At 43.1% G+C, this 15,946-nt stretch overlaps 1 protein-coding gene across 4 annotated transcripts in view; it reads right to left on the reverse strand.

Moving 5' to 3' along the window:
- The window catches only part of GPLD1 (glycosylphosphatidylinositol specific phospholipase D1), a 56,587-nt gene extending 40,644 nt beyond the window's left edge, over window positions 1-15,943 (reverse strand). For 3 of the 4 annotated variants that reach the window (XR_004285254.1, XM_032341239.1, XM_032341241.1), the window contains exons 1-5: window positions 15,777-15,943; window positions 13,252-13,440; window positions 13,063-13,152; window positions 12,765-12,847; window positions 8,847-8,902 (exon numbers count right to left, since the gene is read on the reverse strand). Coding sequence is in view for 3 of the 4 variants with exons in the window: in XM_032341239.1 (XP_032197130.1) it covers window positions 8,847-8,902; window positions 12,765-12,847; window positions 13,063-13,152; window positions 13,252-13,274 (252 nt within the window). In the remaining variant the exon portion in view is untranslated. Of the gene's footprint in view, window positions 1-8,846; window positions 8,903-12,764; window positions 13,000-13,062; window positions 13,153-13,251; window positions 13,441-15,776 lie in introns of those variants that run through there. The other variant, XM_032341240.1, reaches the window with a different exon arrangement.
- Between the last annotated feature and the right edge of the window lie 3 nt (window positions 15,944-15,946).

The following is a 15,946-nucleotide window of genomic DNA, read 5'->3' on the forward strand; positions in this document are numbered from 1 at the left end:
GGCCAGAAGGACTTGGGTAGCAGTGTCAGAACTGAAGGTTTTGCCAAACGTGGTTGGGGACACTGGTCACAAACGAGGAGACCGAGCACAAAGGATATATTGAGAATGATCGCCAGGCTTCTCAGTGTTGGAGAAAGGGGACACAGATGCGGGCACAGAGAAGGCTAGAAGGATTCCTGTGGTGCAGGCCCCTAACTGGAAATATTCTTGCGTGAACTCATGGTTTTAAATAAATAGGCAGATAAACAGACGCAAAAGCCAACTTGAAGCAGAATCTGGGACAATGTCAGCGTCACGATGAATGATAATGTAACATAAACAATGAAATAAAAATCCATGAATGTGCATATATGAATGGGGAAGAAGGAATGGCTCTGTAACAGTAGAAAGCCAAGAAATGTAGGAAGAGTGATGGAATCAGATAAACAATTTGGCAACCATCATAATAATTATTTCAGGCAAAAATTAGAAAGAGATGCTACAACCAGTGGCTAAAACTTCATGAGAAACAGGATATTTACATCAAGATCTCTCCCCACAAAATATTTACTTGCTAATTAAAAAGCAGAAAATATTATTAACTTTCCGTTGTAAAAATGTGAAGACATCATCTCAACCAGGTGATAGAAATTAACATCACTAGGACTTCTGTTCCCAGGAAGAGGGAACAGATGTACTTATTCCTCTTGCTAAGCTAACCCCGGGCGTTGTACACAAAATGAGCATAAGAAGCCCGTGAGAGTGGAGCTGTCTGGGAGCTCAGGGCCAGAAGAAGACACTGGGGTCAATCCTCTGGGCTTTCTTGTTGCCTCAGAGATCCCAAACTGGATACTAGGAAAGCATGCCAACCTAGAAACTCTAATGGGCATAAACCAAACACACACACACACACACACACACACACACACAAGCCACAACAAAAGCCTGCTTTCTCTAACCCTAAGACCAGGAAAAGGGCAGCCTAGCAAGACAGAAAACTTTAAGACAACCACCTTTTACTCTAGCCGAACATCACAGAAAACACTGTGGCCCTACCCTCACCAGGACTTTCACCTGTCCCCCGTCCCTAGCCCTCCGTGTCAGTGGAGGCCATGGGGAGAGCCTGGGCCTCGTGTCCCAACTGCAGTAACAGGGCGCCTCTCCCCATCCCCACTGGGTGGGCTCAGAAGAGGCCCTGGGGAGGGCAGGAAGTTCACCACCCCGAGGAGACCCCCCCCCCAGTATCTGTAGAGGCCACAGAGAAAAGCAATAATTGGGCACTTCCCTCCCAGCCAGAGAGGTGTCCGTGGAGGTTCAGAGGGAACCTTGACTTCCATCCTGAGTTGGCAGTCAGGAGAGTCAGGAGGTGGGTGACCCTCCCCATTCTGTTCCCTTCCCAAAGAGGTGTCAGAAGAAGTCAGCTAAAACAAAAGGTTTCAGGGACGCCTGGGTGGCTCAGTTGGTTAAGCTGCTGCCTTCGACTCAGGTCACGATCCCAGTGTCCTGGGTTCGAGTCCTACATTGGGCTCTTTGCTCTGCAGGGAGCCTGCTTCTCCCTCTGCCTCTGCCTGCCTCTCTGTCTGCTTGTGCTCACTCTCCCTCTCTCTCTCTGACAAATAATAAAATCTTTAAAAAAAAAAAAAAAAGGTTTCAGTAAGATCCAGAGTCTCATAACCTAATGCCTGAAATGTCCAGGTTTTAATCAAAGATCACTTATCACACCAAGAACCAGGGATCTCAGAAGGAATGAAAGGAGATGCCAATAGAGGCCAACACGGAAATGGTAGAAATTTTAGAATTACCTGGCAAATACTTTAAAGCAGCCATCATAAAATACTTCAGTTACAAACATACTTGAAACAACTCCCAGCCACCACCACCAAAATAATCTCAGGAAAGGAATATTAAAGAACCACCCAATGAAAATCTTAGAAAGGAAAAATTCAGCATCACCAAAACAGTACACTTGACCTCGTGAACCTGCTGGTATGATGCGATAAGGATACAGCATCGCTTCTGTGTTCTGTGAGTTTCTGTCAAAAGAGAACCTGCATGGGGCGCCGGGTGCCTCAGTCAGTTAAGCGTCTGCTTTCAGCTCAGGTCATGATCTCGGGGTCCTGGGACTGAGCCCCGCATCGGGCTCCCTGCTCAGACAGAAGTCTGCTTCTCCTTCTCCCTCTGCCCCTCCCCCAACCCCTTGTGCTCACCCACATGCGCTCTCAAGTAAATAAACCAAATCTTTAAAAAAAAAAAAAAAAAAAAAGGGAACCTGCAGGGAGGAATTAGCACATGAAACCAAACTAGGGTGCATTTCACTGTTATTGGACTGTGCCCTTTCCAAAATATCAAGGTCATTAAAGACAAGGGAGGCCTGAGGAACTGTTCTAGATCACATGGTCCTGGAGCAGTCCTGGAACCAGAAAGAAGATTCATTACTGAGACAACTGGAGAGATTTTAATAAAGCCTGAGGACTGGGGGAGAGGGAGAGTGTTACTCAATGTTGGTTTCCGGACTGTGACTATTGTGCTGTGGCTCCACAGGAGTGTCCTCGTTTTTAGGAAATCCACGATCATGAGTTGAAGGATAATGGGCACCACACCAGGAATTCTCTAGAATTGTCCAGGGGAAAAGAAATCAGTGTGTATAAATAATGTGGAATTGCATGAAATCTCCGGCCATGAGAGACTCCATTTTCATTCCAACTAACACACTGAACTGGGCCGGAAGCAGCAATTCTTTGACAAGCGGTTGGCTCATAAGATTTCAACAGAGCACCTGGCATCTGGATCAGATGAGGACAGCAGAGTCAATAAATACACAGCAGGACGTTGGCTTGATAGCGGCGATAATCGGTAAGACAGTCATCACAAGTGGTTCCACTGGTCAGCACCAATACAGCAGCATTCTTTTCTTCTCTGCTTTATGTAAATCCTGTAATTCTCTCTTCCTTCTCGTAAAATCCCCTTGCTTTCCCTGCATGAGTTGGACACTTCTCTGGTTACTCTGGAATCTGTGCTCCCCTGAAGTGCAATTCTGAGACACCAAATAAAGACCTTCATTCCTTTCCTGTTCTACCTCCTTCCCTTGGGGGACAACAGAGAGGATGAAAAGCCAAATATGCCAATAGAGGACCTACAGGAATGTGGTAAAGGGCATATAGAGATTGCCTAACTGTCCAGCTTTTCTATGGGTTTTTAATTACTTCCAAGTAAAAAGTTAAAATATAAAATAGGCTGAATAAATTACGATACAGTACGGTAATCGAAAACTATGTAATTGTTCTAATTGATTCTCAACATCTTTTTTGACATGGAAAGATATCACCAATATATTCAATGAAAAGTAGCAAGTTGCACAGTGTGTAGAGTGTAATATTTGGGGGGAAGAAAGTACTAATAAATTAAAAAACAATGTCTAGAATGATATAAAGCCAAGCATCAACATTCATTGTCTGAGTGTTTTACAGCGAGCATCTCTCAGTTCTCTAGTCACAAAAGGACAAATCTCTCCTGCAGGCAGGAGGAAGCGGGGTAGAGAAGACAACACCAACCAAGTAACTACCGTTGTAGGATTTCATGGTTAAAATAGCAAATTATGTCTATTTTTATAGAAATTAAATCTTTATAGTGAATCCAACCATCACAGTATGAAACTAGTAATCAACTATATATATAAAAAAAAAAAAACTAGGGGAGAAACAAAGGGACACTAAACGACATGCTAGTGACAATGGATGGTCAATGACGAAGTCAAAGAGGAAATGAAACAACACATAAAGACACACAAATGACCGAAAATCCTTGTGGGGACACCTGGTTGGCCTGGTTGGTAGAGCACAGGACTGTAAGGTCTCAGGGTCATGAGTTGAAGCCCCATGTGGGGTATAGAACCTACTTAAAAAAAAAAAAATCTTTGGGATACAGCAAAAACTGCTCTAGGAAGGAAGCTTACAGTAGTACAGGCCTATTATAAGAAACAAGAAAAGTCTCAAAAAAGCAATCAAATCTTTATCCAAAGGAACTAGAAAGAGAATAACCAACAAAGCCCAAAGTAAGTAGAAGAAAGGAGATAATAAAGTTTAGAGTGGAAATAAGTGAACAAAATTATTTTTTATCAATGAAACCAAGAGTTAGTTCTTTGAGAAGATAAACACGACTGATAAACATTTAGCCGGACTCCTCAAGAAAGAGCAAGCACTCGATAAAATCAGAAAAGAAGGTGAAATAACAACCAACACCACGGAAATACAAAGAATTATTAAACAATACTATGAAACGTTACGTAACAAATTGGAGAAACTAGAAAAGACGGATAAATTCCCAGAAACATACAATTTGCCAAAACTGAACCAAGAAGAAAAAGAAAATATGAACAGACCAGTTATTAGTAAAAAAAACTGAATCTGTAATCAAAAAATTCCTCAACAAAAGTCCAGGACCAGGGGTGACTAGGTGGCTCAGTGGGTTAAAGCCTCTGCCTTCGGCTCAGGTCATGAACCCAGGGTCCTGGGATCGAGCCCCGCATCAGGCTCTCTGCACAGCGGGGAGCCTGCTTTCCCCTCTCTCTCTCTGCCTGCCTCTCTGCCTACTTGTGATCTCTGTCTGTCAAATAAATAAATAAATAAATAAATAAATCTTTAAAAAAAAAAAAAAAAAAAAAGGCCAGGACCAAATGGCTTCACAGGTGAAGTACTACCAAACATTTAAAGAAGAATTCATCCCTATTCTCAAACTATTCAAAAAAATAGAACAGGAAGGAAAACTTCCAAATTCATTTCACAAGGCCAGCTTTACCCTGATTCCAAAACCAGACAAAGACAACACTAAAAAAAGGGAACTACAGGCCAGTATCCCTGACGACCACAGATGCAGAAATCCTCAACACTTATTACCAAACCAAATTCAACAGTGTGTGAAAAGGACCACTGACCATGATCAAGTGGGATTTATTCCTGGGATTCAAGGGTAGTTCAATATTCTTAAATCAATGTGACATATCACATTAAGAAGAAGTATAAAAATCCTATGATTATCTAAAGAGCTCTAGAAAAAGAATCTGATACAGTACCTTTGTGATAAAACTGTCAGTAAAGTGGATTCAGAAGAACCATGCTTCAACATAATAAAGGTTTCCATGAAAAACCCAGAGCTAACATCCTTCTCAATGGGGGAAAAACTGAGAGCCTTTCTCCTGAGGTCAGACACAAGACAAGGATGTCTGCTCTCACCACTTTTATTCAACAGAGTACTGGAAGTCCTAACTGCTACTATCAGACAAGAAAACAAAAGGCATCCAAACTGGTAAGAAAGAAGTAAATTGGTCACTCTTTGCAGAGGACATGATACTATATATAGAAAACCCTAAAGACTACCGAAGAAGCTATTAGAATAAAGGTATTCAGTAAAGTGGCAGGATACAAAATTAGTATGTAGAAATTTGTGGCAATTCTATTTGTTCATAATGACAGAGCAAAAAGAAAAATTAGGAAAACAATCTCATTTACAATTGCACCAAGAATTATAAAGTATCGAGGAATAAATTTAACCAAGGACGTGAAAAACCTATACTCTGAAAACTGTAAGATATTGAAGAAAGAAGCTGAACATGACACAAACAAATGGAAAGAATTTCTGTGCTCATGGATTTGAAGGATTAATGTTGTGGAAACGTCCATATTACCCAAAGCAATCTACAGTTTAATGCAATTCCCATCAAAATACGAATGGCATTTTTCACAGAACTAGAACAAACAATACTAAAATTTGAATGGAATAACAAAAGACCCCAAATAGCCAAAGAAATCGTGAGAAAGGAGGACAAAACTGGAGATATCACAACCCCAGAATTCAAGATACACTACAAAGCTACAGTAATGAAAATGTATGGTACTGGCACCAAAACAGACACATAGATGAACGGAATGGAATAGAAAGCCCAGAAATAAACCCTCACTTAGTCAATTAATCTATGACAAAAGAGTCATAATATACAATGAGAAAAAGAGTGTTTTCAAGAAATGTTGCTGGGAAAACTGGACAGCAACATGCTGAAGAATGAAACTGGGCCATTTCTTAAACCAAACACAAAAATAAAATAGATTAAAGATCTGAATGTGAGACCTGGAACCATAAAAATTCTAGAAGAAAATACAGGTAGAAGAAAAATAGGACATTGGCTTTAGCAACATATTTATGGATAGGTCTCCTGAGGCAAAGGAAACAAAAGAAAAATAAACTACTGCAACTATGCCAAAATAATAAGATTTTGCACAGGAAAAAAAAGACAAAAGAACACAACAGAACAACAAAGTAACTTACTGAATGGAGGAAGATATTTTCAAATGATACATCCAATAAAAGTTTAATATCCAAACTTTAAAAAGAACTTCTATAACTGTGCACACACACACACACACACACCCTTAGCAATCCCATAAGAAACAGATGACTTGAGGACATTATTCCATAGAAGACCTACAGATGGCCAATACACATATGAAAAAAAGTTCAACGTTACTCATCAGTGGAGAGATGCAAACCAAAGCCACAATGAGATTATCACCTTACACTTGTCAGGATGGCTAGTATCAAAAAGACAAGAAATAAGTGTTGATGATGATGTGGAGAAAAAGGAATTGTTGTACACTGTTGGTGGGTATGTAAACTGGTGCAGGCACTGTAAACTTAGTATGGAGGCTTCTCGAAAAATTAAAAATAGAAATACCATAGGATCCAGTAATTCCATTGCTGGGTATTTACCCAAGAAAATAAGAACACTAATTAAGAAAGATACATGCACCTGATTTTATAGTCAAACTATAGAAACAATCCAGGTATCCATAGATATGTGAATGGAGAGAGGAGATGTGATTACACACACACACACACACACACACACACACACACACACACGAGGACTACTACTCAGGTATAAAATAGAATAAAATCTTGCCATTTGTGACAACACAGATGGACCTGGAGGTTATTATGCTAAATGAAGTAAGTCCCAGAAAGACAAATACCGTATGAATTCATGTGCATGTGGAATCTAAGAAATACATGAACAAACAGACTTTTAAATACAGAGAAGAAACTGCTGGTTACCAGAGGGAAGGTGGAGGGTAGGGAAGGAATCAGCAAAATAGGCGAAGGAATTTAAGGTACAAGCTTCCGGTTATAAGTCATGGAAACAAAAAGTACAGCACGGGGGACACCATGAGTGATATTGTGATAACACACGGTGACAGGTGGCGACCACACTTCTCAGTGGTGAGCACACAGCAATGTGCAGAAGTGTTGAGTTACTGTGTTGTACATATGCAATATAGCAGTATCTGTCAACTACACTTGAAGACTAAATAAGAAAAGGATGGGAAAAAAGTATCAGGGCAATAATGACCACCAACATGAGGTGAACTTGCTTCTGACAGTTCTTATAAATTAATACTCTGATTTTCTCAGCTTCATGCATTATTCTCTTTGTGTAAGTCAAAGGCTTCAAAGACCAGTCAACTCTGGATATATTAACAAAAGATAATTCCAGAACCAACAAAATTCAGACCCCAGGGAGTCCAGAAGTCCCCGAAGAGCAGGTACGAATGGGGAGAAAGAGACACTACAACAAGTCCCACATACAGAGATACAAACTGCATCATGAAAAGGCATCGGTTGTATCATAAGAGGTGAGGAAGTGCGACCCTCAGAAACTGAAGGTGGAGTGTAAGCACTCAGGGCACGTAGTCATTTCCAATGATGACATCAGTATCTGCATTAGGACCCGATACAGAGGGGAAGGAGAGGTGTCCAGCTCACACATTTCAAATTAAGTTAATGATACAGTGTATCTCCATGAGATAATTGCTCTGCACACACTCACAACTGATTGTTTACATGATGAACTCAGCAGGTTCTTGCTCCTCTCCTTATCCCTAGCTACCTTCCACCAGGGTCAATGAAGATAATCAAACACTATTCAATTGCCAAGTAAGAAAGCTGAAACTAATGTCTAAAAGTGGTTTGACAATATGACAGATTTCAGATATCTCGCCATCCTGCTTTCCGTACTGAATTACAGAGACTTACTGGTAATAATTTGATTCAATTCTGATGTAACCAGGAATATTAATCTCTATTACCAAATATAAGTATTAAGAATCATCTTTGCACAAAACATTATTTAGCCTAGAACGAGTGTATAGCGTCAGAACAGAACCAAGTTGAGGATAAGTACAAGAAAGGCATCGGATAGTCTTGCCAAGAATACAGTGAGAGGAGACACAGACCAGCATCTCAAAGCAGACTTCTGAATAAACATTCCCTGCTCCTTGTGCTGATGCAATTTTTATAGGATTACAGTCAAGAGGAAAAATAATTTATCTCAGGCATGACCTCTCTTTGTAAAAGCAAAAAGATGTACCATTTTTAAAAAGTTCTCTCTCAATTCTTCAAATCTTGATTCATCATTAAAATATTCTAGTGATACTATTTAAGTTATATATAATGTATATAATGACATATAAGTTATATATGTTATACATACAAAAATAAATATATAATAGTATTAAAATATTTTAATTATATAATATATACTATGTATGTTCAAGTATAAACTCTATATATGTTATATAATAAAAATACATATAATGTATATTCAAGTATATGTATTGTATGTATATATATATAATATATATGTATGTTCAAGTAGTACTAGATGGGACATACACCTTTTATAACCCTAAAGATCAAAGTTTTATCAAGAAAAAAATTGACTCCTAAAATTATTGCCTAAATATCTGTTAGGACCTTTATTCTGGCACCAATGGAAGAGAGTTAATGCACAGGAATGAGAAAAAAATTAAACTTCATACCTCTTTGTAGTTAACTCTCCCATCCTGAAGGTGGAGAAACTCCAGAGCTCTGTGTCCTGAGAGAAATAAGTAAATCAATTAAATTCAACTGTAGCTGAAACAGAACTTATTCACGATATTTTAAAAGAAAATGGGGGTGTAGGGGTGGTGCAGTCGGTTGTGTATTACACTCTTGGTTTTGTCTCAGGTTGTGGGATCAAGCCCCGAGTCAGGCTCCATGTTCAGCATGGAGTCTGCTTAAGACTCTCCCTCCCCCTCTGCCCCTCCTCTCTCTCCCTCTCTCTTAAATAAGGGCCTCCCAGGTGGCCCAGTCAGTTAAGCGTCTGCCTTCAGCTCTGGTAATGGTCCCGGGGTCCTGGGATCAAGCCCCACACTGGGTTCCCTGCTCAGCAAGGAGTCTGCTTCTCCCTCTGCCTCTGCTTCTCCCCCAGCTCGTGCTCTAATAAATCAATAAAAATCTTTAAAAAAAAAAATAAAGGAAAAGGAAAATAATTTTGTTACTCTGTCAAGGAAGGGAGAAACGAAAATTAAGTGTGTACTCACTAGTCACTTTCGTTAGGCATGATAAGATTCAGATGACATTTATATTGCTAAAACACAAATCAAGTTTGTATGGTGATTTGAAGCTTCTGCTTATCTGGCACCAACGCCCTGCTAAAGCTAGGGCTCAGTTCCCTCCCAGGTAAAAGTAAGTCAATAATTCCCACCTTACAGGTATGCTGAGAGGGTCACACAAAATACATGTGAGGTGATGAGCACAGTAGCTGACACACGGTAGGAGCTCAGTAAACAGCGGTGTCTTCATTTTATTTTGCCTCAACAACCCACTGAGATAAAGGACCCTCAGCAGGAAATAGGACACACAGCCAAAAACCACGGACGAGTCAATTACTCTCAAATGTTTTGTCATCAGTTGGGCCACAGTAGATGGACCAAAAAAAAAAAATCATCCCAGGTCACCTGCTCCACCCACACACCAACACACAGACACACACACCCTGAATCTTCCTAGAATCTCTAAGACAAACATGCCTTGTGAAGGCACATTCGAAGGGGACACCTTACTCCTGTTGTGAATCACATCCATCTTTGTAAATCATACAAAAATAGAGCCACTCCTCTAAGCATAACACGAGAAGCCACAGGCTCCCAGCCCACACCAGTAACCTGCACACAGGACTGGGGGATTTCCAGCTGCAAACCACCGCACGACATCCCAACTAACTCACAGAACCATCCGCCTCCCGACAGGCTTTACGTAAGGAGTGACAATGTGAACCAAGAAACTTACAAAATCCTCTAAATAACTGGCAGATGTTGGAGTTTTGTCTCTCACATACGACTCCTCAAAATCTGTGCTGGTTACGAATGGTCTTCAATTATGTTCACATAAACAAAGTTTTATGTTAATGTATTTAATATAAATATTAATATATTAATATTTATATATTCATGTAATATATAGAATAGGTAATATGATGTATATATTTGATTTTATATTTATATTTAATAGATACATTCATATATTTGTTATATATTTTTATTAAATATTGTTTACATTTTAATATATTCAATATATATTGAATGGTAATGTGTTATAGTCAATGGTAATGTGTTGATATTTATATATTCATAATATATAGACTGATAATATGTTTGCATTTAATAAATCTTATAAACATGTTTAATAGATATTTATATATAATATACTACTATGTTTAATATTGTATTAATAGATTAATATATACAAACATATATCCAGCATAATCTATTAGGATCTTTGGCACCCACTGAAAAAAGGCAAGCAGTTATATGATTTCATTAAGATTTCATATTTCAGGGGCACCTGTGTGGCTCAGTGGGTTAAGGCCTCTGCCTTCGGCTCAGGTCATGATCCCAGGGTCCTGGGATCAAGCCCCAAGTTGGTCTCTCTGCTTGGCAGGGAGCCTGCTTCCTCCTCTCTCTCCGCCGGACTCTCTGCCTACTTGTGACATCTGCCTGTCAAATAAATAAAATCTTTAAAAAAAAAAAAGATTTCATATTTCATCTGTGTTTAAATTCTCAAGATTGGGGCACCTGGGTGGCTCAGAGGGCTAAGCCTCTGCCTTCGGCTTGGGTTGTGGCCTTGGAGTCCTGGGATCAAGCCCCTCATCAGGCTCTCTGCTCAGCAGGGAGCCTGCTTCCTCCTATCTCTCTCTCTCTACCTGCCTCTCTGCCTACTGTGACCTGTCAAGTAAATAAATAAAATCTTATTTAAAAAATTCCAAAGATTAAAAACTTTCCATTTATACTTATTCTTGACTATTTTCATTTATACTTGTTCTCAGCCCACTTTTAGTTTTAGCAATTTCAATCTCAAAGAACCCACGCTTGGACAAAACTTTCAAATTCACGGAGATGTTTGGCTGCTTTACAGAAGAGGAACACACCAAGAATGAACTGCTCTGAGTCACGTACTTAGTGTACAGCAGAGCTGGTATTAGAAGCTGGGTCTAATTCTCCTTTCTATTGTGTCCTGACTACCTCTTAGCAATAAATGTGTTTGGAAAGAGCACTGGCCTGGCTCTCAGGAGCTGTAATCCTAGGCCAGCCCTCGAACGAGCGAGCTGGGAGACTCCAGATCGATTTCCTTGTATGTGAAGTACAGGGACCGGGCTCAGTGACCTCTCCTGCCCTTTCAGGAGGCAAAATTCTGGGATCATAGATTCTTGCCCACCAGAACTCAATAAATACCTTGGTCTATTTGGTACTGGGAAGTTTACACACCTTATTTGTAATCTTGTTCTGACTGGTACCTTCTGTCCAGGGGGCCTAACTATAAAATATTCTTGTTTTTATCTAAAAGAAAACCCAGACATCAGATATAGTTGAAATCAATCTGAAAACTGTTATAGAATATAAACGTTTCTAATGGCATTACAAATTGGCTTACATTTTCCATGAGTTAAAAAAAATCACAAATGGGGTGCCTAGGTGGCCCAGTCAGTTAAGTGTCTGCGTTTGGTGCAGCTCATGATGCCAGGGTCCTGGGATCGGGCTCCCTGCTCAGTGCGGAACCTGCTTCTCCTCTTCCTCCCCCTGCTTGTGTTTCCCCCTCAGTGTGTCTCTGTCAAATAAATAAAATCTTTTAAAATATATACATATATTACAGAGGCTGCTGGATGGCTCAGTGGGTTAAAGCCTCTGCCTTCAGCTCAGGCCATGATCTCAAGGTCCTGGGATCGAGCGCTGGGATCGGGCTCTCTGCTCGGCGGGAAGCCTGCTTCCCTCCCGCGCCCCCACCCCCGCCTGCTGCTCTGCGTACTTGTGATCTCTCTCTGTCAAATAAATAAATAAAATATTTGGAAAACTATACATATAATATATATATATTACAAATACACTTCAAAAACCAAATCCACCATGTGCCTGTACCTGCTACTGGGCCTTCAGCCCCGAACCTGCCCTCCCCAGCTCCTGTCACCACCCCGGGCCCCTCTAATGCCAGTGGTCAGACTCCCTCGCTTCCTTGCCCTCCCTGAAGCCAAAAACTTGGCTCAGGGGACCCACTCCCGCGGCCACAGTGGCTTTGTATGCATACGTGGAAATATAAAACAACAAAAACACATTCCTTAGTCCCAGCGAGTTCCACCCGTCTTCCTCCTCTCCCGTGCTATCGTCCTGCTGCACGGCGGCCGCGAGTTCCTCCAGCTCCTCCTGTTCGCCCACCCGGAGGAACAGCCTGGGACCGGATCATCAACCAGGCGCTGTTCCCGAGCCTCCTGCCCGCCTCTACATGGAACCCAGCCGCCTCCGGTCCCGGCTCACTGCAGTCCTGGAAGCTCGTTACCAATCCGTGGCACGGACTCCACATCTCTCCCTGAACGCCCTCTGACAGGCTTAGCATCCCGCATCCCATGGCCAGGTGCAGGCACTCACCTATCTCGATGTGCGTGGAGATGCCGCAGGGCGAGCCTGCCGGGCAGAGGGAGCCCAGCGCGATCAGCAGGCCAAGCCAGAACCTGCGAACAGACATGCCCTCGTTACTCGCTGCTCTTCGGGGACACAAAGTGCTCAGAGCTGTGGCAACTGGCCTGAAACCCGGGCCCAGATCCACTGCTTTCCCTCTAAGCAGGTCACAGACATGGGAAACCAAGCCTCATTTCAAAATAATAACACTTCCCAGTCAACTGTTTAACTACTGTTTAACTTCACCAGAACAGCAAACAAACTCTACCTGGGAGAGGGGAAAAAGCCATCAGCCGAAATGTGAATATCCTGAGCAGGGGGCATGGCTACTTTCTGACCTGGGTGTCCTCCAGATTTCCTGTTAACATGAAATGAGTATGGTTACCCTAGCAAACTTGTCTGTAAGCGTTCTTTAATTTCTTCAAAAAAAGAAAAAGAGAGAGACAGAGAGACTCACCTGCCTAGATGGAGGGTCCGCATGCTGGGCCACCTCAGCTCAGAGGGCAGATCCCTCGGGCATCTTTCGCACACGTGGATCAGGGGGCCCGGCGTCCCTGGCCTCCGAAGCCACAGTCGCTGGGAGAGCTTTTATGATGATCAGCTGGCGCTGGCTTCTCGTTCCGGATTGGGCAACAGATACCGACACCTGCATGGGATTACGCAAGAGCAAGCCTTCTGGTCTCTCGCTTCTGGCTGTTCTTACGGCCCTTATCTCGAGCTTGCTGCACGCTCAGATTCCTGCTCCCCAAGCAAAGACGCGGATTCCGTGGCAGTGGGGGAGACACGGGACAGATTTAAGACCAAGAAACAAGGATTCAGAAAATGCTACTCTCAGAATATAACCGTCAAGAAGTAGATATCTAGTCTGCAGCACTTAATCCATGGGAAAAATGCGGAGAAGCTCTTCATGAAATGATGGTGATCTTACAGCTCAAATTATACATATTACATGTGAAAGGCAAGAAAGGAGATCCTGAAAGAGTGGGAGGAAACCGTACTCACGCTCAGGTGAGCAAAAGGAAGAGAAGAATAGGAGAAGATAGGATGATTTGGGACCTTAGGTGTCTGCCAAGTTTGTTCTGTAACCTTAGCTTGGCCACTTGTAAGCACCAAAGAAAAGAAGCCCATGGCTCTCTCCCAATCCTGAGGGCACTGGGCCCAGCTGCTCCTGACTGTTTTAGGCCAGAGGCCATGAACTTTGGCTAACAGGGTGTTTTATATACATGGGTCTAATCTCCCCCTTACGGCGGAGCAGATGGAGAAGGTTGGGAGTAGAGGTGGAAGTGCCCAGGTCAAGGCCGGGTGAAGAGGAAAGGTCCCAAAAGCCAATGGTCTTGTCCTCATAGGCCCCACTGAGCCATCACACCCAGCCAGGCTCTGGGAGGCATTGGAGCCTTGAGCAAGACAGGAACTGGGGGAAGGGGGGTTTGTTCCCACTCTGAAAGGGGGCTCCCAGAGGGCACAAGGCCATCAGAGAGAAGGGGAGGCCAATGTCATGACTTTCCTAGGACTTAGGCACTTTGGTTTTTGTGGTCCCTTTCTTGAAAGTAAGTCAGAGTATACGTCTCTGTTGGCCTAAAAGTTCTTTTTTCCCCCCCTGATTTTTAAAAGAAATGCAACAGTTTTGTGTGCCTCCAGAAGTACTAGGGGCCCTTTTTTGAAGAAAGCAAAGAACGCTTACAGACAAGTTTGCTAGGGTGACCATATATGGACCCTAGGCAGTGGCGTTTTTGAGAAGTCAGCTGGAAAAGGGACTGCACCCAGTTTGAAACAGAACCTTAAGAAGATAAGCGGACTGGTTTTGGATCCAGAGGCGGCTACAGTTGTCACAGCAGCAGGGCGCCCTCTGCAGGCAGCAGATGGAACGACGCCAGGCTCCCCATCCTCAGTGATAACCCACCTGGCAGCATCCTCCCCTCCAGGAGCTCCTCTCTCCCCCAATTCCTTCACTAGAATACAGAAGGAAAGAGCCAACACACACACACACACACACACAGATTGAACTCCACTGTTCCCACTTCTGCTAGATGTGGGACTGAGTGACGCCGGCTCAGCAAAAAAACAAAACAAACAAACAAAAAAACAAAGTCAAAACTTAAAGTTACTGCCTCTACATTTTGCAAATAAAAACTCAATGTCCCAGAGAAAGTGGAAGAGCCCACAGCTCCGGAAAAGACAGCAAGAGACTCAATGAAGCAACAATGGAGAAGAAAAGAGATGCTGAGACTAGTGATCCTAAATCAATGCATAGAAATGGGCTGGACCCGAACCTACAGATGCCAAAGACAGCCCTGCTAAATACGGATCTGTGTCCTCACTAAAGCTGCGACTCCCCTCCTGCGTCCAGATTCTCAGGCGCAAGTCACTTGCAGGTATGCCTCGGCTGACTCAATTCTGACAAACGGTCCCACTGACTAGTTGGAGGCCTAACTTAACTAGTGGCTTGTTCTAGGGCAGCTACGAGAACTTTGAACGTTGTGAACTTAATATAGCAACTCTGCTAAGCAATTAATTATAGGTTATCTCACAATAAAACAGAGAACTTTCTACATGAAAAAGAACTGAAGTTAAGTAATTTGTCGAAAGTCACACAGAGCTTGTGAACAACAGATTCTGAGTTTGGGGCCAAGCCGGTGTCTCTCCGGAAGCTCTGTGGCACATCGCGGTGGGGGGGGGGGGGTCCTTGCTCCCAATAAATGGAGAAAATATGTAAACACACTCCCAGAAAAACACCCAGGCGTCAGCACACTGAGCCACGCTTGGCCGGGGCAGAGAACCCTCAGCCCAGATCCCAAGTGCGCGGGAGCTGCGGCGATGAAGAGCGGGGATCACGCCCTTAGCAGCTGGGGCAGACGCTACCAGCGCATCCACAGACCCAGGACAAATTCCAGCGGCAGGGCATACAGATTTGGGGAGGGGGGCGGGGGTCGTGGGGGAAGGAGCGGTTGGCTTGCAGCAGATGGGGAGCTAGGGAATAATTACAAATGAGCACTCGAGAGTGGCAGGGTGAGGCCCGCAGGTGCATCTCCGGGGAGCCTTCCCACGTCTGCCGGAGAGAGAGGCGGCGCGCCACCGAGGACCAGTTGCGGCGCCAAGGACGCGGGAGAGGGCGCTGCTCCGCATCCCCTACGCCGCCTCCAGTCCGCGTCCCC

Source organism: Mustela erminea, chromosome 4 (assembly GCF_009829155.1).
Source record: "Mustela erminea isolate mMusErm1 chromosome 4, mMusErm1.Pri, whole genome shotgun sequence".
NCBI classification, from domain to species: Eukaryota; Metazoa; Chordata; class Mammalia; order Carnivora; family Mustelidae; genus Mustela; species Mustela erminea.